General features: G+C 23.9%; 1 protein-coding gene across 5 annotated transcripts in view; it reads left to right on the forward strand.

The window, feature by feature from the left end:
* The window catches only part of LOC132922193 (calcitonin gene-related peptide type 1 receptor), a 145,893-nt gene that overhangs the window by 58,152 nt on the left and 60,080 nt on the right, over window positions 1-27,661 (forward strand). For all 5 annotated transcript variants that reach the window (XM_060985564.1, XM_060985568.1, XM_060985567.1 and 2 more), the window contains exon 5: window positions 13,807-13,898. In XM_060985564.1, coding sequence (XP_060841547.1) covers window positions 13,807-13,898 — 92 coding nt within the window. The remainder of the gene's footprint in view (window positions 1-13,806; window positions 13,899-27,661) is intronic.

Consider the following 27,661-nt stretch of genomic DNA (forward strand, 5'->3'; position numbering starts at 1 on the left):
TACATTATAAATTGTATATAATATTATAGTCTAGGCACAAAACCATAACGATACACTTACACTATTATTATTATAAATTTAATGCTTTTCGTAGCTGTAATTTATTATCTTTATTATAAGTACTAATAATTATAGCAATTATTATCACAATGTCATGTTTCCGTATTACCATACCATTTTCTACCAAAATAGTATATTATAGTATTAATAATAAAATAATGTAAAAAAGTGATTAAGTCAGTAACCACTCTTTACTTTACAGTAAGTATCAACAGTACTTTGTCATTGATTGAGTACTAAGATCGCTGTAATTTATACGCTAAATTTGAATTCAATAGTACTTTATGAATAAACATTCCTAGTGGAGATAATATAACTTATTTTTGGTACCTAATTATAGTTATTAACCTATTATTTTAATAATAATATCAAAGTATTGAAAAATGGTTATATTATTTTCCTTCGATTATTTTGAAAAATACTGAGAAGCTACTAATCTTGAACCACCGATGTATAAACTAGATTCGGATTTCTACCAGAAAAATCCTCAAAAATGAATATGATTGGAAAACTTTTTTCTACTAAAAAAGTGTCTAAATACACACACATATACACAGATAATAAATAACCAAACACAATCGTATAAAATCGATGAATTAATAGTTTAGCTCAGAATCTAAAATATGTAATTACAACAATATAATGTACAAAATGTATGTATGTATAAATAAATAATGACGTCGTTAAAAAATAATTAATGTTATATTTATAGGACGTATGTAATATTTAGAATATATTGTCATTAAGTTTGAAATTTGAAATTGTTATAAAATTTTGATAAAATAATTTTATCTAGATTAAATACATGTATCTAAATATTATATAGAAACACTTCGTAGACCAAAAAAAAAAAAAAAAAATGATTCACAAATCAGTTTTAAAATTTAATAACCACATAAGGAATTATTTAAGTTAAAGCTTAAATTAATTTTTAAAGTTTTAACTCTTAAATCAATGATTTTTTAGTTACTATAATAGATGTTGAATATTATGATTATTACAGTTCTTATATCTACACATTTATTTATTATAAATGCATAGATATAGATATAATATTAGATAAGTGTTTACTTACATACGCTATTGCTATGAAAAGATTATTTTTGTTCAAGTTCATACGTATAAATTCAATTCATATTGTGAATAATATTACCAGTGAATATGATTATTTATGATTCAGTGTTATTTCCCAAACGCTACGAACAGATGTTCAAAATTATTTGTTTTACAATAATTTGTTTTTGTAACTGTTTATTATTTTCGTTAACATGTACACAGCATAGCGGTTAAATATTATAATTATATGTATTTATAATAATTATTTTCAATATTCGCCATTAGTTATAAGTAGATAATGATTATTCCATATTATGTCCTATTATGTAGCATTGTCGAATTATATTTTGTTTTTCCAGAAAACAGTCATTATTTATGAAAATGGATAAATATATTTATTTACCTAATTCCAAAATACCTAAATGTTAAATACAACTTTAAAAATTATATTTTTGTAATAAATAATGTTATTGCATTATATTTTTTATAGTTTTTATAATGCCTTTCAAGTATTTACTGTTTATACACACGGTTAATATCACTGCTTAGTACAAGAGATAGATAATTATTGTTCAAAGAATTCGTATAAAATTGTTTTTACCTTAAAAATTTAAATAGTCTCATCGTACACAAATTAATTATATTTTTTAGTTTTACAAAAGTTTTGAATCAAAATAGAAATTAATTCATCATGTTCGCAGCTCATCATTTTGCTCGTTATTAATTTTATATTCTACCCAGATGTTATCTTGTCTATACTTGTATGTACATAGTTTTTGATTCGAGTGGTAACTTTTCAACTTTAGTATAAATTCTATACTAAAAAATGTTACTATGTCAATGACACATATTATTCAATTAATATTATTAGATAGTGCCTACTCCCTATGTTCTTAATATACATACACACGTTAAGAGTTATTTCTTTAGATGGTCTTGTATGTTATAGAATAAGTACCAGTTTCTATTTTCTGTTTTAGTAAGGATCAATCTATCTTAGAATTATGCTTAAGGTTTTGTTTTTAAATTTAAATTCTTTTCGGTAAACATCAATTTCAAAATAAAATAGGATATGAGGTGCTATTGGACAAAACCATTAGGTATGTCTGTTAAAACAAGACAGATGTGAACTTCTCAGACTCATTGTGTGTTAACAACGGATTACATTACGTGGCTCAGCTCAAATGAAAACAACTTAGAGAAGGTATTTCGGTCACGGGATTGAAATACAATACGATAGCAGTTTAACATGTAGTGAAAGGAAAACAAAAGACGAATTATTAAAACTTAAAATCAAAGATGAGAGAAAAAATACGTATATGATGTGCTGATAATTATATTTTAATAATATACCTAATATTATGATTAAACAAAATTAGTTATTTATGTTTTTTCCACATAAATTAATATAAATTCATTATTTAACTATAATTCTAAAGTAACTAAAGTTTATTTAAGTTCACAATTTTATTTTAAATAATTTTTTTTTTATCTATAATCGTAAGTAATAAAAAAATAATCCAGAATATATAATTTAAAACTATTTGATAAATTGTGCCGTTATTTTAATATGAGTTGAGATACAACTTTCAACCTTAATGTCTTTGAAAACCTTTTAATCTTCAATGAATCATAGTTATAATTCTTACTTTGGTCATTCAGGATAATCTTACAAATAACAATTTTAACTTAACGTTCGTAGAATAAATAGGTTAAAAATAATAATAATAATTAGCTATCTAATTAAATTATTAACTAAAGAAAATTAAATTATATAAAGTTATTAATAAATATAGTCTAAAAATACTTTTGTTACTATACAATATGGCCCTTTATATGTATAACCAAATAAAATAACAATTTGTTATAGATAATAATTATTTTAGTCAACTAAAAAGTTTCAATTACTAAAAAAAAATGTAAGTAGTTACATTTATTAATTTAGCCCACGCTACAAAGCTCTGAAGTTTGATTAATAGAACATTTTACAATATCGTTAATGGTTTTAATATAATCAATCATAACTAAAAAAAAAAAAAAATTACTAGTATAATATTCAACATACCATTTTAAATCATTAATTATAGGTAGCTATAGAAAATTAAATTAACATTAATTTGTTAACTGTGCATATTATTTTTGTTATAAATTTTAAACTTTTTGGCAAATATTTGAGTTGAAAGGTAAAATGTAACACATTTATAATCATTTTTTATCACTGCAATAATAAATCAGTGTATAATATATTTGTGTACTGAGTTTTTACGAATATTCGATTGATAGAGTAGATTTAAATGAATTTATTGATTTTACAATGATGTCTGTGTGTTTTTTATTTATTTTTTTTAACTACCAAAATAATTTTTAATAAAATTAATTTTTTATTTTGTAATTGAAAAAACAAATAATCATAACTCCTTAAATATTTACTAAGTATTTAAATATAGTTATATTATAGATATTGTGTTATAAATTTTAAAATAAATTGGATCATTTTGAGCTATTTAGTATTTACAGATATTTGAAATATTTGTCTTCTTTGATTTATGTATTTTTATTCACAAGTAAAAAACCTAAAATTGAATACACAGTTTCTTATAAATTGTTGTTTATAGTAGTTGCACCAATTCAAATATCCAATTAAAAATTTTTTTTTATAACTATTGAAATTAGAAATTTGTGGAAATGTATTTTATGAAAATATGTAAATTATTTCGTAGTAAAAAACTTAAAAATACATATACTTGTAATTCATAATTTTAAGAACTATGTAATACAATACTGATTATACATTGTCTTTACAGCAATTTAAAATATACATTAATTCATATATATTTTTTTAGACTTTCGAATTTAAAATGTTTACAAAATTAGATAGTTAAACAAAAAAATAAAGATTTTTCCACAACTGGTTCTAAATATTTTTTTTTATTAATAAATACAAAACATTTTTACTTTAAATTTTTGCGATACTTTTCTTATACCTATAGGAATGCTTACCAATGACAATATAACATATTTATGGATAAAAATACAAATTACCTAGCTAATTTATTTATACTAAGAATGAAAATTTTAGTTAGAAATAACAAGAAAAATAAAGTATAGATGGAATTTAGAGCAGCGCACTTTATATCAAAGCTAAATTTATTAGATATAGCATACACACGATTTGGATATAATGTATAGTAGTATAATATACATTTTTATATTTTATAACTTAAGAATATTTATTTAATCATATTATTCATATTTACATTTTGTTGTTGCGGCTTACTTGAATAGGTGTACGAGCATAGGTATTCATACTCAATCAAATTTTTTTGTACACATTGCTAAATTTCGGACCAACAGGTACAAGCAAAATATAAGAAATTATGTCTATACATTTTTATAAACTATTTCTTATATTATTATCTTACATAAATATTCATAAATAATTATTAAATATTTCCGCAAAAACATATCATGGTTCTAATAATATTTAACTAAATAAAAAATTAATTTAATTCGTATAACTTTGCAGCGATTAAGCTATTTATTTTAAATTTGAGTATTAAAACTAGGCCATCACTTAACATTTTTATAAAATTGCTATTCATCAATTTACAGAAATTTACCATCGTTGATTATATTATTTTATTATTTATAATTAAAGATACGAGTGATACGATTAAAAAATATTTTAAATAAACATCAGATATTTTTAAAATATGGCAATTACTGTCCAAGTAATTGTTTGTTTAAATTTAATAAACGATTTAGAAAATGAAAATGAATATGAAGATATTAAAACTATAAAGCGCGTACAAATACCTACAAAACACTTACATACTATTACATTACAGCTACATACTACATAGTCATGACACACACACACACACACACACACATAAATATATAATAGATTATATTATATTTGTCCTTAAACTCAGAATTTAAAATTATTAGAATATAAGTCATTACATTGTCAGTCAGTTAATAACTTACATAATTTCTTTCTTTCTTTCTTTCTATTACACCCTTTATAGGTGCATAGTGCTTATAATATTATAAAGTACCTATATAAATACTAAGTTTTTTATTTGTTATAGGTAATGTAAAAAAGAGTATATTCGTATGTCCCTTTTTAACAACATTAAAATCAATTGTTGACTATAATTTATAATTTAGATTCCGCATAGGTACTTTAAACTTCACTCCAACCATTGAAAATATATTTTAAACACAAAAAAAAAACGATTTTACTTCGTGTTCTAAATAAATTAAACTGGGATAAATGCTTAAATGAATATAGTAATCGCTGTATAATAACAATTAACATTAACTGCTATACACGTTACAGGACACCAAAAACTAATACAAATCATATACAGATTTATTTAATTATAATTTTTATATATTGTGTAGCAGTTAATTGGTTGATTAATATTTTTTAGTTGAATTATTTTAAAATTTAAAATGATTTTATATTTAAAAAAAAATTAAACAATCAAATGTTTACGAAAATCATGAGTTTTTAATAATTATTTCCAATTTATACTGTTGATTTTTACTATGATGTATTAAAATTATTTTAATAAAAACAAAAAGTTTAATGAAAAATCATAATAATATGTACAAATTGAAAATTGAAAATAAATAATTTCTCTGTTTTCAAAAATTAATTTTCCTTTCAATCTACGTGTGTTATTTTGCTACAAAGAATTGGATTTGATTTACTTTTTCACCATCATTTAAATTACAATGCATATTAATGTGTATTAAATCTTAGTAAATATTTGATACGATTATAGGTTTTGGCATTTGAATAAAATGTATCGATGGCAAATAACTCGAAAGTTATTGACATAAATTCAGTTAACTCAATACCACTGTACTTTTGTCGCTGCAAAACGAACCAAATATATTTTTTATATAATGTCAATAATTTAAATTTCTTGTTTTGAACGTTGTTGATTGAAGCTATAAATTATTTTTAATTTACCTTCAACTGAAAACGGTAATACAATTAACTTTTTTTTTAAGCGTTCTTTATAATTTATCATTACTCATGTTAGTGACAAGGATACTTAGTATTGCTTATAGTAATGGCCGTAAGTAGATATTTACCATGGCTATTGATATAATCTGTACTCGGTTTTTGGTGGCTATTGTTTTACTTGCAAATATCAATGAACTAGTTCAATAGTGAGTATTATAATGCAATATTTATTTTATATTTATATTAACAATATATTTTATATTATAATTAAATGATGTACACTGTATAATATATTACGTAAATATATATCCAACTGTTGTAATTACATATTAAAACTTATAATAATTTGTGATAAATTAAATAATAATAAATAAAACAGCATCTATAGCCGTTATAAGTATGAAATACATTTTTACATCATAACATAGTTAATACTAACAGGTACTGCTTAATAACTATTTAATACATATTGTTTAAATTTAACGTATCAATAATAAATTATCAAAATTAACCTTTTTCTATTCATTGCACACGTATTTGGTTACTACGTAAACTTTAATGTAAACTTTAATATTCTGCACCACGCATTTATAAACTTTTAACCCTAATAGGTATGTCCGCGGGCTCTTAAATTTGAATTCGTTGAATTTGAAGTTGAGAAACTATTTACTATAATATGGAAGTACAACACATAAATCAAGGGTTATTTTTTAGTTAAAACACCAGTATAATAATCAACAAACACTGTTATTAGCAATATATATATATACAGCCAATTCGCATTTATGAGCAACATTTAAATATTTCATATGAATTATTCAAAATGTGTTCCAAACCTATATAATGACAATATCTAAAACTTGTTTAATAATGCGTTACACGGAGTTCGTGACAATTACCAATATTTGAGTATTACAACCGACGTTGATAACAAAGTTTGACTGCCTAATTTATCTTTTAAAAATTTTGCTGGTAGTAAGGAAACTTTATTTTATAAATACATAGTTAATATTTATATAAGTTGTTTATATGTTATGTCGTGGACATATTGTATATTTAATATTATTTGATTATAATTAATAGTAGTATAGTACTAATATGATAGATAAAATAATAAGTAGTATATAACTTGTTTTCGTTCGATAACGAATTTTTATGATATTGTCTGCCGTTTGGCACCCTAGGGCAAATATTTGCAAATGCCCGCTCTCATTATCCCCCTCCCACAATTGAAGTGGTATTGAGAGGATTAAAACCCCCTAATATAACCCAATAAAATATGATAACCTAATCAGAAAAGGTGACTATATATGTTATTTATTATATAAGAAAATAGATGAAAATATTAATATTTTTTTATAATATGTAAATAAAGGTAATATATATTATTACGAGTATACAATGGATAAAATGTATAAATAATATAAAAAAGTCATTATATCAAATATTAAATGCTAAGTTATAAGTCATTATAACTAATTTTTAAGATTTTGATGTTTCATTATTATAATGGAGTGAAATTGATTTACAGTCATAATATCATAATTCATGACTAGTTTATAAACTTCATTATTACCGACGTAATATTAAATAGGTAGATAATATCTGGAGCAAATTGTATAGTACAGTATATCATGAAATTGTGTGTATATAATTTAGAATCTTACATTGCTACCGTGCAGTACTTCGTGATACAGACTATCTACTTCAATGACTATGTGAAATATTCATTTTTTTTTTTATCAATTATTATAATAATTAATAATATTAATAATTAATTTGTGAGGGATCTATAGATATACCAATCTGAGGAACTCTAAAAAAGTAGCCTTCATTGGCTTCCCTTCCATACGTCCCTGTTTAATATTATTAATATTATCATATCGAACATAAATCGTAATAAACTAGTAACATTATAATCATGTTACTTGGTTATCTATCATAACGATCGACCAAAACCAGTATTATTGATATTTTATCAACATGTTAAAGTATTATAGACTATAGTGTTCATTTTAAAAAGTGTTAATAAACGTTGTATGGTGTGGGCAGATTAAGCGCGTGCATCCATTGATAGAGGATTAACCTGACGGCGTCGTTCGTTTTTTAAACGATTTTTTAATTTGTAAAAATGAGAAATGAATCGATTTTAAATTTCGAATCAGTGATGTTATTTATTTTATACTCATCGACACGTGATTGACTGCGGCAAATTTAAAATTAGAGAATGTGTTATCGTTAATGGACAAACATTCGTATTGAGTAACACGTATTGCTGCAGCTACGGTGGCAGTATAGTGACCAAATGTGTACAACAATAATAACACAATACACGTTGAAATAAAAATAAATCGAGTTTTAAATATTATTACACGTTTTAGTCAATTAAGTCATTTGGAAACGTGTCAATACCGCTTGTTGTATTTGTTTAACGTAAATCTGACAGTGTATGATATTATTATTTTTTATTATTCATAATACTTTTCATCGTAAAATCGAGAATTGTATTTGCACCCCGGTGGGCGCCGTCCAATCGACATTTTAATGTTTATTTATTATTGACAGATACACTGAATCTGATTTGTGCAAAAATTCTGCGGTTTTTGTCGTTAATGACAAAAATATTAATGTATAAATATTAGATAAATATAAATATATCTACGTTGGAAGAACGATGACGGTGACAACAATTCAACAATGATCACTGCAAAGCTATATAGCAGTGAGATGACTATGATTAGTAGGTAGGTAATAGGTACTGTTGCAATACGTTTTATTTGAATCAAATTCCAATAGTTTAAAATACATTTATAATAAGAAGGTGTCATCGCTTATTGGTCAAATAATACGTTTATATTATTTTCCTAAAAATTTAAAAAGGTAAAAATATTTTAATAAATAAATCAATCAACCGTGTATCGAATAGTTATATATTATAATTATTGTAGCGTCTTGTTGAAACAATAATTGTACGTGTACCAAAACGTTCTAAAAGATCAAAGCCATACGGCAATGGTGATTAAGGAGTAATATAACGATCAACTTCACTATAAGACGTCACTGCCAAGATCCAATCGTAAATTACTAATATTGCCTTACTCTGTGTAATTTAGTTTTCGTGTAGTTCGTGTAATGTGCACTATGCAGCTAGGAGTTTTAAAAGAATTTATTTATTCTTATTTTATATTTACTTTTGTTTAAAAAGTATAATATATATATATATTTATACATAAATTGATTTAATGTGTTGAAATAATTAAAATCGTTCGTTGAGATGGTAATAACATTAATCAATCGAACCGAAATAATTACTGATTTCAAATAGAAAAAATATATGAGTTTTGTGTAAATGTGAATTCAGGTTTAAGTATGTCCATAATACGTACATACTATTATTAATTAATTATATTTTATTCCGTTGGATATTGAATTCGAAACATCCGTACGACCGTACTATTTTAATCTCCGACATTGTTGATTCAAAAAATACACTTCACAAGATTACAATATTATGGTCATCATCGTCGTTATCGCATTCTACCGATAAGTCCCCGTATATATTATAATAACGATAAATAGAATATCGCTATTATTATATCGACCGTTTCGTACTTGTCAAGTTTCACAATTTAAATTTAAAAAAAAATTAGATGTTCTATAATGTGTTCGTTTTTAGTTTTTGCTATGTTTGAGCTAACTATAAATGCATGTAGTAAGCATAATATAGTGTATTATTTATGTTAAAAATATTCTAATGATTTCGTGTTTTTATAAAACTATCTATAATATTATGTTATAAGTTTTCCAAACGGTTCAAATTTGTAGTTTTTTTTTTTTAATATACCGACCACAGTATTCACTATAATTATGTGCCATACGAATTATGGTACTTAAAGTTTCTACCATTATTTTCTTGTTTGCTCCACAATTGGTGTATGAGAGAGGAGAGTTAACGAGAAAACAAACACAAATCCCATGATGTAGCGAACTATTAGTGATCCCTAAAAAAGTTTTACATATATTGTACATACGTGAGCTGATAAATAATTATTAGAAATAACGTATTGCATTAATTTGCATACTTCATAGACCACAGTGTAGGACGATTTGAATAATTTTAGTTAAATTATATAAAAAAAAATGTCACCCAAAATAATATGTATACCTATTACCTAATACTGATATGTAATTTTTTTTTCATTTTAAGTATTGTATTTTGTTTTTAACGTTTTCAGTGTTGGAAGTTTAAATTTTCGGTATAAACTTATACAGTATATATTCCATTCCTTTCGATAAGTAATGACAAGTCCACCATGACCCACTGTCGTCTGTATTTAGAGCGTATTACTAATTTACCCCTAGACCGAATATTAATCGATAATAATTTACTAGACGTCACGATTTATGCGCGAATATTACTTATATTGCGTTTCTATAGTGAGTGTGACAGAGTGCGAGGGATGGTTTCACTATAATACATTATGACACTGTAATAAAATAACCGTCAACATTATTTTATGTATAAAAAGATGTACGTGATGGGTGGAAAATTAAATCTTAGAACAGAAATCCTGGCTGACGACCAATGGACTTCACCGTGACCATGTTTTAACAACTACAACTTGTTATTGTCAGCGCGTTATAAACAACAAAATGTACAAGTTTTGTTTAAGAAACGATACATTTACGCGTGTACAGGAGGAATTTAATATTTATTACTCATAACTCATAAGCTTGTACATATCTTTATTATAATGTAATGCAATATATTTTCGAATACATTTTGATGTATACATATATATCATAGTTATTAGAAAGCCATATAATCTTTACATTTTTTTTTTTTAATACGCCAATAATTAATAACCATGGAATTTTGTTGAATACATTATTTTAAATATAATATGAACACTCTATACATATAATATACAATATAAATATATAATATTAGTGGACAATTACAGTGCAGTGATTCTCCTACACGTGCCTAATATTTTTAAACGTTTAAAATGATTAATAAAATGCGAACTGTTTTTGTCCTGCATAGTCAGTGACGAGTAATACTCGCAATAATGATACGTTTTTACTAATCTTTATTGTGCATGTTTTAATACACTATATAATTAATTTCGCTGTAGTAAAATATAATGATATTTCTGTCCGGAGAACATCGATGGTCATAAATTCATAATAATGTACTTTTTGTTTGATCTTTGTACCCCCGTCCTTCTCCGTAAATAAGCTACAGCTCATTGGTTTATAAATTATTTTACACGATAGTCATTTACTTTTAGTTAACGTCTGATGCAAAGGAGAAACATATGGTGATCGAAACAAAGGTGGTAGGTACCCTACCGTGGTCGGGATCAAACTTACCGAACCAAAACCTAATTATGCAGCCCTGGTAGACTACACGAATTGCTATACATTTAAATCGGGGGAATAATTATATCATTTTAATGCATATTCCACAATTTATTATACACTGCTACAACCAACAAGACGTAGCTGGTTATGCTATGTAAAGGTTTATAAATTAACAAACTGATTTATGAAATTAATTTCCCGTGTCGTCTTTGTGAACAAAACTTCTGTCTTTAACTATAAACAAAGTCAATTTTATAACTTATGAATCTAAATTTCTGGACAACCAATATGGTATATATGTTTGCATAAAAAATTGACCGGCTGCAGAGTTAACTATATAGTTATTTGTATTTTGTCTATCGTCTTTTCAAACAAAATAAATGCAATTACCTATTTTTCAAATCGATTTACTTTGTATCAATCTTACAATTCGTTTAACTTTTACCCGTTATTGATACAATATAATAGTTTTAAAATAGAATTTTTAAAAGCACTATCAAATTGTTCAGAAGTCAAATGTTTTGGAAATATTTCTGGAATTTACGTATCTTTTTTTTATATTTTATATTTTTAATATTATAAAAATGTTCCTACGTTTGATATATTACATGCAGGTTTACATTCTTCTCTCAAACCTAGCTAATACTGATACCAAACGCAATTAAACTATAGAAATACTTACCTTCAGATTAGATTGTAACGTTTCATTTTATGTAAATCTAATAAATTAAAAATTTAATAATGGCTTTTCATTTATTTTTCGAAACCATTATTACTTTTATTGTGTGTTTTGATATCTAAAAATACCCGATGACCCACATAATATTAAAAATGTGGTTTTGAATTTACAAATATAGTGATATACTTATATTAGGAAATTATACTAGCTGCTATATAGTCAGTACAACCAAGAAAAACTACCTTAGATTTAAAAACTGACGGACCCAGGAGATACGCAACTTGACGAAAAAAGGTATTCTATTCCTGTTGAATGTACGACTGGACCTAAACCTTAGACATATATGGAACGGTATGTTACGACAATACAATACGTCGTTTGCGCAGTTAGCCAATGATCCCGTGATCAATATTTCTTTTGTAACCCGACTAAGTCCGTCGTAACTCGAACTATATATCAATATAATACAGCCCAAATAATACCACTATCTGTACTCTCTATGCACGGTGAAAATATATTATAACGTTGTATCCGTTTGAATAATTTGTCTTTTTGTTAGAAAAAAAACTAGACATTATAGAAGTGACAAGGAATATGTAAGCATTTTGGTTTTTTATTTCGCACACAATTATTGACTTAATTTTGAATTAGGTAGTTGTTGAAACAACAATAACTGAATATCGAGGTATCATACAATTTAGTCCAACAATATGTTTTTTATATCACAGTGGATCTATATAAGAAACTTCAAAGCTTCGTACCTCAACTATATAACCACAGTTGACGTGCGACGACAAGTTTTGGTTAGGATTCAGTTGTCTGCATTAATATTTTATTGGAATAGAATAGCTTTTGAGTATCATCACTAATGGACAATGATGGGGGCCGATCGATAACCCTGCCTATTATGGTTTCAACCAAGAACCCGACCACATTCTTATTAATCAATATGAGTGCTGAAACGCGTTATTGCAAAACACTTATTAACCAAGTGCTGATTATGTACTCTTTGATTGTATTATCTAAATAATTAAAATGCCATCGGTCTTTATATAACTAACTAGCTTTTAATGATTTAACTGACTTTTAAAGGAAAAACAATGTTCAATCATGTCATTTTATTTTCAATCGAATTGCAAAGGTAGTTTATATTATTTTTTTGTAAAATCACTTTTCAAAATGCGGATTTGATATTCTCTGCAGTGACACCGGTATCTGTTTAGTTATACTATCAACTGTTATATAACATTTTTAAGTACACGCAAAAACAAATTGTACATTGACAATCGGTTCAAAAAAATAATCAGTTTTTATATGTCAGATAATCATTACGCCAGGTAACACACAAAAATCACGTCATATTATATGATACAATATTCCCTCAATTACGAATTATTTATATTATAAGCCATTCCTGGTTGCATATATAATATTACAATCACCATGCTATGCATTGTTTTTATTTTTTTTAATTAATCGGTTGAGAGATTTCCGAATCCAAAAATATAATTTTATCGTTATAATTTATACATTTTTTAATATTATGCCGTACACATTACAATATCTGATTATAGTATTATACGCATCTGTAGACTGTATCATTTATACACTATTTTAATGATTAAACGTAATCCTCATAATATTATGCTTTATGTTACAGTGGACACAACAAATCAATAATATTTATCAAACCGGATACTTAGTTTCGTTCATTGCACTCCTGCTGTCGATTGCCATTCTTACATATTTCAAGTAAGTTATAAATACTATTATTGTTTTAGATTCTGTCAGCAACACGATGATGTGTTATTTTTTTGTTGCTTATACGTTTATCGTTAGTTAGAAAGCCCAACCAAAACGTTCCAAAACTTTCATAATATGGGCTCGATTATGAAAATATGGTAATTGAAAACACACGGCACTCTCAAAAGGTTATTTTATTGTGAAATAACGGTGGGGTGTACGCACTCGTTTTTAACAAACACGATTTCCAGTATAATACTTTACGTAGGTAATAATAATGCTATGAAAACATACATTTTGGATCAATTATTTTAAATCTAAATTTTTTTGGCTGGGTATATGCAATGGGCGTACACAAATAATGAAGTGTCGAAAATCTATTAATTTATTTTTTTTTCGTTTTTTATTTTAATTTTATATCGTATAATATATTATATGATCACCAATTCATTATAAAATACTAATATATTGAATACAAAAGTTATAGTTATATGATTTTATTTATTGTTTTTTTTTTGTTTAATTATTAAAATTCTTACGACGGAAAAAATTTAGGTTCCAATTAGAATGATACAGTTGAATATTATTCTGGTCGTACTTAAAAATATTTTTTCGAATATCCCAATAGTTTGAAAAATTACATATAAGCGGTTGATTTAACGGCACTCTATTTTTATTCTTTACTAAAAGCTCTACTGTGAATTGTTTTTTGTAATCAATAATTTTTATTATTATAGTAGCTTTATGTAACATGATTTATTTCTGTAACTGTACTATAACATTGTCGCAAAATATTTTGTATTTTGTATTGATTTTTCAATGATGTGTGTATGTGTTTTCTGCCTGTAATCACCACTAAACAGTAAAAATACTTAAAATTTCATTTTTAAGGGTGTTTTTTGGAGGCAAATAGGATCTAGTTGGTACTTAGTACTTACTATAGTTACTACTTGGTAAAATTAAAAAATTCGCAAAAGATTTTTACAAAACAACTGAAATAACTTAAAAACGAACAATTGTCGATAATTTAAATTTTCACTAAATATTTATATGTATTTTCTATGTATGATAAAAATATTTTGTTTCTTTTGAGTCGTTTATAGGTATTTTTAATTTTTATTAGTTTTTTCAATAAATATCAACAAAAAATGTATACAAAATGTTGTAGTTAAAAATGTATAAAATGCTCAATTTTTATAGCGGAGGATTTACAATTTTTACACAAGGTTTCTTATAAGTACGAGTAGTTCATACTGAAATAAAAAAATATAAAGTCAGTTTTTTTATAAACATTTTAAGTGGAAATTAGATATTTAAACGAAGAATAACAACTTTAGTTACTTTGTTGTAATTTAAAAATATTATTCACAAATACTTGAAACTTTCACCGTATATCATTATATTATTTTAATATAGATACACAATGACATTTTAAAATACAATGTTTTTCCGACAAAAATTAATCCTATCTACTGTATTAGTATTATTATTTTTTTAATGTTTTATAAGTATACATATAGATATAATAGCAAAAATTCTTTTATATCAATATAAAATTATCATAAAATGTACTAAACAATATATTATGTTGATAGACCGTCTCGCTCAGAGTCGTGACTTCAGAATAATTCAACACTGAATTCAAATTTACCAAATAAATTATAGTGATTTGTTATTTAATAGGACACTCGATATCTATAGACTACAGTACAGTACAGTACAGTAGAACTGATACGTAACCTATACTTTTCCTACATTTTAGATTTTCATAATTAAATTAAATATTAATTAGAGGTATATAATAAGTGCAATATTTTCGGTAAAAATTATATCAACCTACCGTAATACTAAAAGTAAAATATGACTTTAATATATCATTGAATTCAAATTTAGCACACCCGTAACAGTGACCCACTGGACACATAATGTACAGCAGAGTGTTACCCATTTCCCTAACTTTTTTAATTAATCGTTTTATTTTTGAACTATAACTTTAATATTATATTTGTATGTAACATTAGATCGTTACGGAGAGGATGTTAAATTTTCTATGAATGGCACTCATTACATACATGAACCTAATTTACTATAAAATGTCTGAAAACGTTATTTTATTAGATAATGAATGTCCATGAATTCAACAAGCTCCTCTCATATGACCATTTGTTTCCGTTTCGTTGACTGTGATTTAGCGTGAACTAGATAATATGGGATAATAGCAAAAAAAAAAAAAAAACAATGTATATAATAGATATTCACTATACATCATAAATATAACATAATATTACATAGTATATATATATATATATATATATATATATATATATATATATGTTTAGATACGTTTAATAGTATTGATGCAAAATAACTGCAACCTATTCGAAGAAGCGTGTTAGATAATTTATATGGACCGTTGAAGACTATATTATTATATGTTACTATTAAGTGCTTACACTCAAAAATGGTCATCATTATTTTCAATTCTTCGCGGTTAACCGTTATAAATCAACTATGTTTTAAAACAAAAGAACTTTTTTACATTACTGTACGCGCACATTGTATTAAATCCTTTGTGCATACACCACATAATAGAATGATTACACTAAAGTATAATCGTTGTACAACCACGTCCTTTGTCGGTTGAGATTTTTCAAATCTCTATAGAATTTATAAAGATTTACATATTATTTATTTAATTGATTGTTGTACGGACAGTACATTATATTAAGTGACCTATGGTACGCACATATTAAAATTTCCGTAAAAAAGTTTTAATAATTATTCGCATACCTACAACAATCCTGCGTTGAATGAGTTTTGTTTTTTACACACATGACTGCTTAATTTTTCCCAAATTATCATCGAATAAAATTAATTTTAAAAAATACGTCATTTTTATTTAATTTAAAATTTGATTGTAATAGATTATGAAAATAAGTACAGCGTTTAATATTTGATTCTAATAAATAAAAACACACCGAAAGATTTAAATTTGTTTTTATTTTTATATATTTATTGTTTATATAACTATCCAATAAAAAAATAATAGAAGCTTAACAAAAAACATACAATAGGCATGGGCAAGTTAAACACTATTAAGATAATATTTTTCAATTTATGATACTGTGACACTTGAATAGTAAATAAGAACGCAATGTTATGAGAATTTCATATTATTTGTATCAACAAGAACAATAATTAGAATACTCCATAAATACATCATAAATTTAGATATACATGGCTTCTTAGAAACATTGAAAAACACAGAATTCTCATTGAAAATAAAACATTATATTGTACATATTAATATACGAGTTTCTGAAAATTAATGATATACCTACACTAAATGCAATTTAAGTTAAATTGTATTTCATATTGTGCAATGTGCATAGTGCATTAAAATTGTAAAATATACAAAAGTTGTACAGTTAATATTGTGCTTTTTATTATCAACATATTAGCTTATTACATACATTAAATTATTCAAAATGCATATTTTATAAGTAAGTATTTAGTACTCGGTAATTATTTTAAAATAATATTTGGAGTAGAAAATGTTGGTATTTAATTAAACTAAAATGTTAAAAAATGATTCACTATAAATACAAAAATCACACTAAATTATATATAATATTATAAAATATTTATTATAATGAAATTGTATATTTGTCTTAGATTGATTTTGATCAAGATAATGTAAAAGCATAAACAATTAACCAAATGTTTATTGTTATCCATTTTCTTTATCCGTAAATGAAAACATTTACATTTTCACACAATTCTACGATAATTGCATTTCATTTTTATTTTCCTTATCAATATTTATGAAAAATAAAATACATTCATTTATTTTTATTTATAATGTTTTAGATTTCCTTTTAAAATTAAAATAATTTATAATAACGACCTCTTTATAGTAGGTACAGTGATATACACCAGCCATGAATAATAGTAATTATTTTTTTTAATGGTTTACAATAATATCATGTGATACACAGATACGTATTTTTATGACAACAGCAATAAGATTATTAGTGATACAATTTTATTATTTACATTGTTTATGATATTGTTAAATTAGTTTACATCAGTTGCATTTATATAATTGAATATTTAATTAGTGAATTCATTTTAAATTAAAAGATGTATTTCAATATGATAAACCTTGTTAGTTTAATACATTTTGATACTCTGTAAAAAAAATATTGAATAATACGAGTACATACTTCAATCTACATTTTTTTTTTAATATTAGTCCAAAATAATTAATATTTTAATTGTTGCTATTTGATTGTATTCTTCAAATCACGATAAACGTTGTATCATCCAAATTACTTAATCATCACAATGATACAATTAAGTAAATATCTTAAAATACACATATAAATAAAATTGATTATATAGTGTTAAAGTTATACAATTATTGTATTAATAAAATGTAAAATTACTTTTATATAAAAAAAATGAATTATTGTTTTATCTATCAATCAATATTATTACGTCAGTAAAATAGTTAAAAATATATTTAATAATTGTAGCAACATAAAAATGTTTTAAGTAATTAACTATTAAATTTTGCATTACTATAATAATTTATTATTTTAATACAATTTGCACAGCTTGCTGGACAATATACATAAAAAAAAAAAGTAAAACAGGATAAAATAAAATACTTTGGCATGGAATTAGGTCATACAGTTGATAGTTTTAAGAATTTAAAAATGTTGTTGATACTTTATTGGTTGGGGCCTAATACTTTTTGGAGTCTGTCGGGTATTTTGGTGCTGACTGATGTCTCTTTAGTTTAGGCAGTGACAAATGATATGTTTGACCGTAAGTGATTCTCTGTATATATGACGTTGGAGTAGTTCCGCTTTGGCCATGGCAATAATTTTTATAAGTAGATATTTTTAGTACTTTTTTTATTTTATTAAGCTCTTATTTTCATTATAATTTTCAGTTTTATTTTTTCAAAATTATTTAAAATATATAAATATATATATATATATATATATATATATATACATATATACTGCATCACCATTATATTTTTATATGAGTATCAATTTTAGCCGAATAATTATTATTTAATATATTTTTAATTTCAATAAAAATGACCCATTATGTGAAACCTGTAGTAGTTTGGCTTTTTTAGCATTCAGTATTCAGTATTCATAATTACATAAAAAAAAAAATGTTTGAAAAATATTTAAAAAACAAGAAATAAAGAAAAATTAAGGAGTTATAATAAAAAAGAGAATTATAATGTTCTTTATGGTGAAGTACAATGTTCATACGATTTAACGTAACTTATTATAGAATAATGCATAGAGCATTTTTAAAATTTGTATAGTACCTAAGTATTTTAGGTCTACTGTAGAGTTATAACTCAATAAAATCACAATTTTCATAAATTTATAAATACAGAGTATAAAATAATAAAGGCTAAAAAAATGATAATATATGTTTGTTTTAAAACACTTAAATTTTTTTTACAAGAACGTATTCTAAAGATATTAAAGTTACATTACACTCAATAAGAAAACTCTTCAGTTACCCTTTAAGCTGTGTTAATATTATATTGTTATAAGTAAAAAATATTATAAAAAATATTGTGAAAAAACGAATAGCCTAAAAACAACTAAAATGAAATAGTTTTAATAAATAATTTGTATACAGAATAAAACAATTAAAAAGCTAAATCCATCTTTAATTTACAACTGATATTAATTGTTTTAGTGATGTGGTACTTTTGTGAATTTAAGAAACAATTGAGATTTTTTTTATGTTTATATACATAATATATATAAACATTTCTGCAATTTCTTCAAAAAATTATATAATTTAATTAGATATAACCAATTAAATTTATTTTGTTTTATACAATATTTAAAAAATATATATGTATTATCTTTGTGATATATTTTTATTATTTATTTTGTTGGCACATTTATTATGTAATGTATTATTATATGTAAGCGCAAAATGATTAGTATTATGTTCTTGGTTTTCGATTAGAAATTTGATTGCGTACTTTTTTATTGTAGTTTATGACTTAAATTTTGTTTACTTATATTTTTGACAACACTTTCGAGTAAAATAATTGACACATAAAAATCAAATAACTACAATTAAAATAATTATTTAAGAACTATGGTTTTACAAAATGTTGATATGTCATTCAATTGTGTTTAAAACATACAAAGTATTTATGCTTTTTTAATATAAATAAACGAAAATTAATTCAAAAATATAGTATTTTAACATAAGTATCATCCATAAATACAATTATACAACTACCTGTATATATAATACCTGTGTATACTAAATATTCATAAATCAAAAACATCGATCGTGCACAATACATCCACGCTAGTTCAAATCACAACTTGTTTGAACAAACAATTTTATTTTTTAAATGCAGTAAAGGTACTTTGATAGGTCACTTTAAATGCGTATATAATTTCTACAGTATTATTATAATTTTGCTAGAAGATGTGGCAAACCGCCAAAAACCCAGCGGGTAGTCGGCACCTAGAAAAACTACCGATTAAAAAAAAAAACCTTTTGAATTATTTTCCATTTTAATAATCCTCAAGATTAAAATATTAAAAGGTTTAACGATTATTTATTTTAATATTTTTTGAACGTGATATAATTTTTAACGCTTTTCCTTTAAAATATCCTTGTATACATAACATTCAAAACTTGATTAGGAAATTTAACCTTCGTAGGGTTTAATAAAATTAATTCAACTAATAAATATTAACAATAGGTTCTTATCAAATTTTTAACAATTTTAATCAAATATTCTTTATGTTTTTTATTGAATATTTAAAATTTTCTAATGTAGGTATAAGTAATTATTATCATTAATTGTATTTATTTATATATATAGATACATTAACCGGAAGAAAATGTATGTATTTAACTTTATAATATATTTATATTTATAAATACTTAATAATTTTTTTTAATGAACATTTTTTTTTCGATTTTGAGTTAAATAATGAGTAGATACAGAAAACAAACATAATTATTAGTATTCACAACTTTTTAACCATAAATATCAGATTATCTAATTAAATACTTTTTTTTTTAAATCGTACAAACAAAAAGTTTTTGTTAGTTTGGCCAAATTAATTACCACAACTCATGTTCTTAAATTAAATGTATAATTTTTATATAAATGATTATTTTAAATACTTTTAAGTTGTTTTTGTCAAACATTGCAATTAAATGTTTTTTTTAACGGTTAGTATAATAAATCTGTACTAAATAAGAATCTATACTACTTAAAAGATACTACCCAAACAATCCTGCTATACCATACAATAACCAACATATCATATAAATATCCACAAACAGTAAATATTAATATAAAACCTTTATATTTTATTAATTTAGATAATATTACTTGAATAGTATTTAAATATTTAATTTAACTTGCAAAAAGAAAAAATGTTTAAAACTCAGTCTTAAACAATATATATTTTATTTTGCTAAATATATTTTTATTTCATGTAATCATGTTGTCTAATCATTGTTAAATATAAAAAATTATTTTTTTCCAATATAATATTATATTATGTATTAATTTATTTCTACGTTGTGGATTTTTAAATCATGTGACTAAAGTATACCGTCTATAACTATCATAAATATTAATTCTTATAATTTTTATTACGAAATTGTGAATTCTGCACGCATGAGTTAAGTTCGTTATAAAGAAATATAACCCTATTAAATTTAGTTCTATAAATTGCGTATTAAAATTAAACTGTAATAAACGTAAAAGAATAACATAATTTATCTAAAACGTTTAAAGTAAAAAATAAAAAATACTGTTTTGTTACATCGTTATACTTTTTATTAGAAAATATAATGAAAATATAACCACTATAAGACCTAATATACCAATATATACAATATACCTAATTACATGAAAATTAAATTTTACTAGCCATTACCCACTACATTTTTAACCTATATGAATATAAATATATGATATGCTGCAATTAGAAACGAAAAAATAAATATAGTTAGGTAAATTTCATAACTCGATTTTTTAATTTTTAAATTAATTATATTTAGAATTATTATTATAAACAACTTAAATTTGTTTCCTATTATATATATTATTCAGATTTAAAATATTATATTTTATTTTACTCATAACTCATACCTAATGCTTAATTTATTTTATTTAGTTTAAGTCTGAACAGACTTGACATCTTATAGGTTTTCATTTGATATTTATTTACCGTTAATTGGGCAATAAATTATTTTATAACTGGTTTCAAATTTAATAAATTATTAAATTATGATGATATTTTGATGAAACTAAAATTAAAACTTTAATATTTCAGTATTTAATATATAGAAATAAATACATTTCATCATATGAAGTTTTTTATTTACGCATTTTAAAATATATTATGTACCTAGAAAATTTAAATCCTTTTCTGCTATCGTAAAAATATAAAATTTGAGTTCAGCATAACCAATTTTGTATTCATTACTTTAAGTATTAGAATTAATTGATTTATTATTTACTTAAAAGTAAGAACACATTATCTGTGCATCATTTATATTTTGCTTAGAAATTATTTGCTTTTATGTGAAATGTCAAAAATTAAATACGTTCATATTTCACTTAAAAATTAAAATATTTATTTTTTTTTTTTTGTCTCAGATTTTTAAAAACTTCCTATAATCAATTCACAAATTGTATTAAGATTAACTTATGTACATTTATCCTTTGACGGAAATAGCAACCTTTGATAGCACTACTTATTTTGGTACATGTTTTGATTTTTTTTTTTTCCCGTGGGGAGATAGATTATTGATTTTTAAATCATAAATCTAATAGACAGAACACCACTTTCGCTTTAGACGTTTTTGGGTATTACGAGGGTGTAAATAAACTGGTGTAAAAACGTTTGTACAAAATTGTTGTTTCTTTTGAATAAATTTACTCTTAAAATCTGAATATACTGTATGGTTAGATGTAAGTTAGATCAATTATTAATTTTCTTAGTGTGATATTTCGGAATGTTTTAATTTCGTTTATTTTGGTTTAGTAACTATACATTCAGATTGGTTCAACTAGGAATTTTTAAATAATATGTTTTTAGTGTTAAAGTGTATTAATTAATTGCTAATTTAAAATATTTTTAGTAAGCGTATGAGATATTTAAATGTAGGGTCTTTCATAAGTCTATGTTACTTAAGTATATGTTAGTCTTAGATACTGCACTTTGAATGTAATAAGTAATTGGGTAAGGAAAAAGTCTAAGCGTAAATGTAGTGTGCACGAATTTAGATTGGTTTATTTTGAACCTCCACTTAGTATACCATTATTTCACGAAGAATAGGTGATTTTAAAGATTTAGTGAAGCTATAACTGAACCAGAGTTGATGGAAATTACGGCCTTGCTAACTGCGTAGTCAGCACTCAGCTATCGGGATGTTTAAAGTGGAAGGCTGATTGGCAGCATATATGTTATAAAAACAGGAGTAAGGAGGACACCAGCTGAAGTATTGGCTATAGTCAAGATTGCATCACCGAAAATAATTTAATTTAATTTAACAGATAAGATTTTATGATTAAAATATACAGTTTCCAAGATTCTTTTTAATTTCAAGTATAGGCCATTTTGTCATATCCTATCAAATACTTGTATGACATTTATGAAGGTGCATGCATATATACAATATAATAATTGTTCTTCAAGTGAGTATAATTTGCCACCTATCACTCTGTGAACTTTCTATTTTGTAGAGTGGTTAAATTGGATTTGAAATAGTCAAATTGAGAATCAGATAAAATGGGTATTCGGAAATTCTTAATAAAATGTACTTTAAGAAAAGTTTTTTCTAGTATTTTTGCAAAGAATTGTTATAAATTTATAGGACGAAAAAAGGGTATAGTCTAATTTAAATTTTTAGACTTGGCGATTAAAATAATAGCTGGTAGACGAATTCTAGCAACTTTATTTCTTTAGGTGATGTCGAGATCAATACCAGGAGAATTATTATTAGTTTTATTTAAAGTATATATTTATTATTTTTTTTATCGAATTTATTGAAAACTTTTTAAGAGGGTTTATTTTTTACAACTAACTTATATAAATGTAATATATAGGTATATTTAATTTCTATAGAAGCCATTTTAATTTAAATATGTTACATTTTGAATACATATAGTAAACATTTTAATTTAATTTATGTCATTCACACTTGTCTGAGTTTATTTCTAATATTTATATTTAAATATTTTTTTATTACTATTATTATTAAGAAGAAGAAGAAGAAGAAGAATATTTGCGATTCGTATCAATAATGTGTTATTTTCTCTGTCGAAATTGTTTACTGTGCCCCATATATATTTCTATTAAAATAAAATTTATTTTCAGTATATTTTACATCTGTATAATAATATGACTGAAAAATATGTGATATCTGATCGAAGCTTGGAAGTATGAAGTATTGAAAGCATAAAAAAAATGGATAATGGAGTTTATAGTATATTATTTTTCTTTTTCTGGTCTCTCACCTTAGGTTGAATAAAAATGAAAACTCGTACTACACATTCTATCCGAAACGTAAACCTATAATGAATGATACATAGCTGTAACTAACAAGATGAAATATTTTGAAAAGAAAATCAAATAACATTTGAATGTATTATACTCTTCGCGAATTGTATTATTAGGTTTTATTTTTTAAAACATTCAATATAAGTTATAACAAAATGTTATTTAAACTTGTAACACATCAGAAGTTATAGGTTATTATATTTGTTAATAAAAAATATATAATTTTTGTTTAATTAAATATTTTTTATAATATTCGGTATTCAATTTCTTTTTTTCTTTTATTTGTTTAGAACTATAAATGTTTAAATGATTATGCGAACATCTTTCATATTCCTAAGATTATAATTATATAATATATAATGTGTCGCATCCGCATAGTTAAATCGTCATTATATGAACTGGATATCCAGATAGTGAAATTCGTCCAGATCGTGAATTTTGACGAAAATACATTATATAGACATCCATTTCATGAAATGGACAATACCTTTGTATGGTTATGTTATTTAGCTATAGATTATTATATTATATCATAGTATTATAAGTTATAATTTATAACTATACTTTTCTATATTGTTCTATGAACAAAAATATAACAACATTTTAATTTGATATCTCTCTCATATAATAGAGATCAGGGATAAAATATTATTATCTTTATCGATATTGAAAAGTATGATGTGTAAGTTATTTATTGCTAAATTACATAGTTATTGTTTAATTCGATAAATAAAATATTTTATTAATAAACAATATAAGAAATAAAGGTAGTTAAATTATTTAAGTATTATAGTTAATTTCATGAGTATTTCATAATACTTCATAGGTAACACTGTCGTTTATAAAATATAATATACGTATATTGTATGAAAAATATAATGTATTACGATATAATTTATTGACTATAATTGTTATATTTTTGTTCATAGAACAATATAAAAAATAATAGTTAAGTTATAATACTATGATATAATCTAATTTTTTATTGCTAAATAACATAACAATCTTGTTTTGTCCATATATTTTTGTCGAAATTCACGATCTGGACGAATTTCACTATCTCAATTCAGTTCATGAAATGAGTGATTTCACTATGTAGATGCAACATATGTATAACATTATTAAAATATACCTTGTTAAAATTGACGTCTGTTGTTAATTACAAAAATAAAATAATATTAAAAACAAAACAAAAGTCCGTACTATATTCTTCAGCATAATTATATGATTTTTTTTATTTTGAAAAAATATACTAACTATTAACTGTAATAACATTTATGTATACAGATACACGCGTCATTATTATTAACTTATGCTCGAATGAATTTTCCAGATATTACGTTACAGTAACAAATATTTATAATAACTTGTTTTATAAATATTATATCAATGTTATATCCAATCACTGCCATAATACTAAATTGATAATAGTTGATCAAACTTTTCAAGTCCACAAAAAAAAAAAAACAATTTATTTTAATGACAGACAATACTGTTAAAACTTATAAACAAACCGTTTTTATTGTATTTTAAGAATACGTCTTATAAAAGATTTAATCATTCGTAATTTTCGTACCATGTACAATTTAATCGTGGTTAAATGATATGATACTTCTCGTCATCATTTAAAATGATAGTGTTTGTTGTCAAATAAAACGGAATCTTTTGGACAAAAGAAAACTTCAACTATACGCTATCTTATTTCGATATAATATTTATTTTATTGCTTGTTCATGAGTTTTTAAAACTTATAGTCCCTTGCTATTGGTTGTTTTCTTTTAATATAACAAATTATGTCGACTATTTTTTTGGTGTTTCTGTGTTTCAACAGTTTTTATATTTATTGTTATTAATATGAATATGTATATTTTGTTTTATCCTTGTTTTGTGTTACTTATAATTCGTTTGATTACTAAACAATTAAATTAATAAATTATTTTATTTATTTATTATATTATTATCTAAATGTTTAAACTTTAAACCTACGTAAACAATTCGTATGATAGTTAACTAATAATTATTTCGCAGTTTTTCAATTTAAAACACTGATTTGTAACAATTATAGTTAATAAATATTAATAATCATAATGTTATTTTTTAACTAACTTTAGTTTACCTCAATTGACTGAGAGTACTTCTTGACGAGAATACACTTAATCGAGTACTTTTAGTTGTAATTCTTCAAGGAGCAAGTTGAGTTTGTAACGTTACTACCAATGAGTGTTGCTCTAATGCATGTGCGATGTTTATTTTCAAACTAAAATAGTTTTTGAAAGCTGAGTTTGTGTCTAGTTATCAGTCATAACCGCATTGTAAATCGGATCTGGGTGAATAATGCACTTGTGGCTGATTTGATAAGTTTCCGGTGTTTATTGTCTCAATTTAGTTGAAATTGTATTCATAACCTAACCGTACTTGTGCATGTGAATAGTAAAAACAAAACAAAAATTTTGATAAATCTTGTTTTTATGCTTGTATGTATGTAAAATACATTTAAAATGTAATCTATCCTATATAAATTGAATATTTTGTAAATATACATTTTTATTCACATTGCATTATTTCAATATAATATAGTTACTTTAACTATACTATAATTAGTACATAGGTGTTATAGATAAATTACAATGTATTTATAAAATTAATCTATTTTTTTTTACGATATACATTATTTATTTATTAATATTTATTTTACAAATATTATTTGTTGCATAATTTTGAATTATTTTACATAATTTTGCATATTTTGAAGTTTTTGGTGCATATTTCCTTATAGTTTAAGCCATGTATATTTTAATGGTTTTAGTGATTTTTTAAATTCATAGTCCTAATTTCTATAGTAGTTTCAGTGATTCAAATGGTGTAAATACGGATTGTCGAGAGATAGCATTGCACGTCATTGTATTTTATTGATAATGCTGCAAGTTATTTCCAAAGTAGCGTGGAATTTATAATGTTTGATTTGCCGTGAACTGTCACCAAAAACGTATAATATTTTGATATTTTTAGTTCAGTTTCAATTCACTGTGTTGGTTCATTTTTTTGCTAGCCGTTAGATTAACGAAAAGTATATGCTATAGTATGGCAAAAACTAAAGGATTATCATTTTCCTGCGGAACGTGGCTCGCACGGATTTTCTACTTTCTAGTAGATATATATTCTACTTGTACT

Source organism: Rhopalosiphum padi, chromosome 2 (genome assembly GCF_020882245.1).
Source record: "Rhopalosiphum padi isolate XX-2018 chromosome 2, ASM2088224v1, whole genome shotgun sequence".
NCBI classification, from domain to species: Eukaryota; Metazoa; Arthropoda; class Insecta; order Hemiptera; family Aphididae; genus Rhopalosiphum; species Rhopalosiphum padi.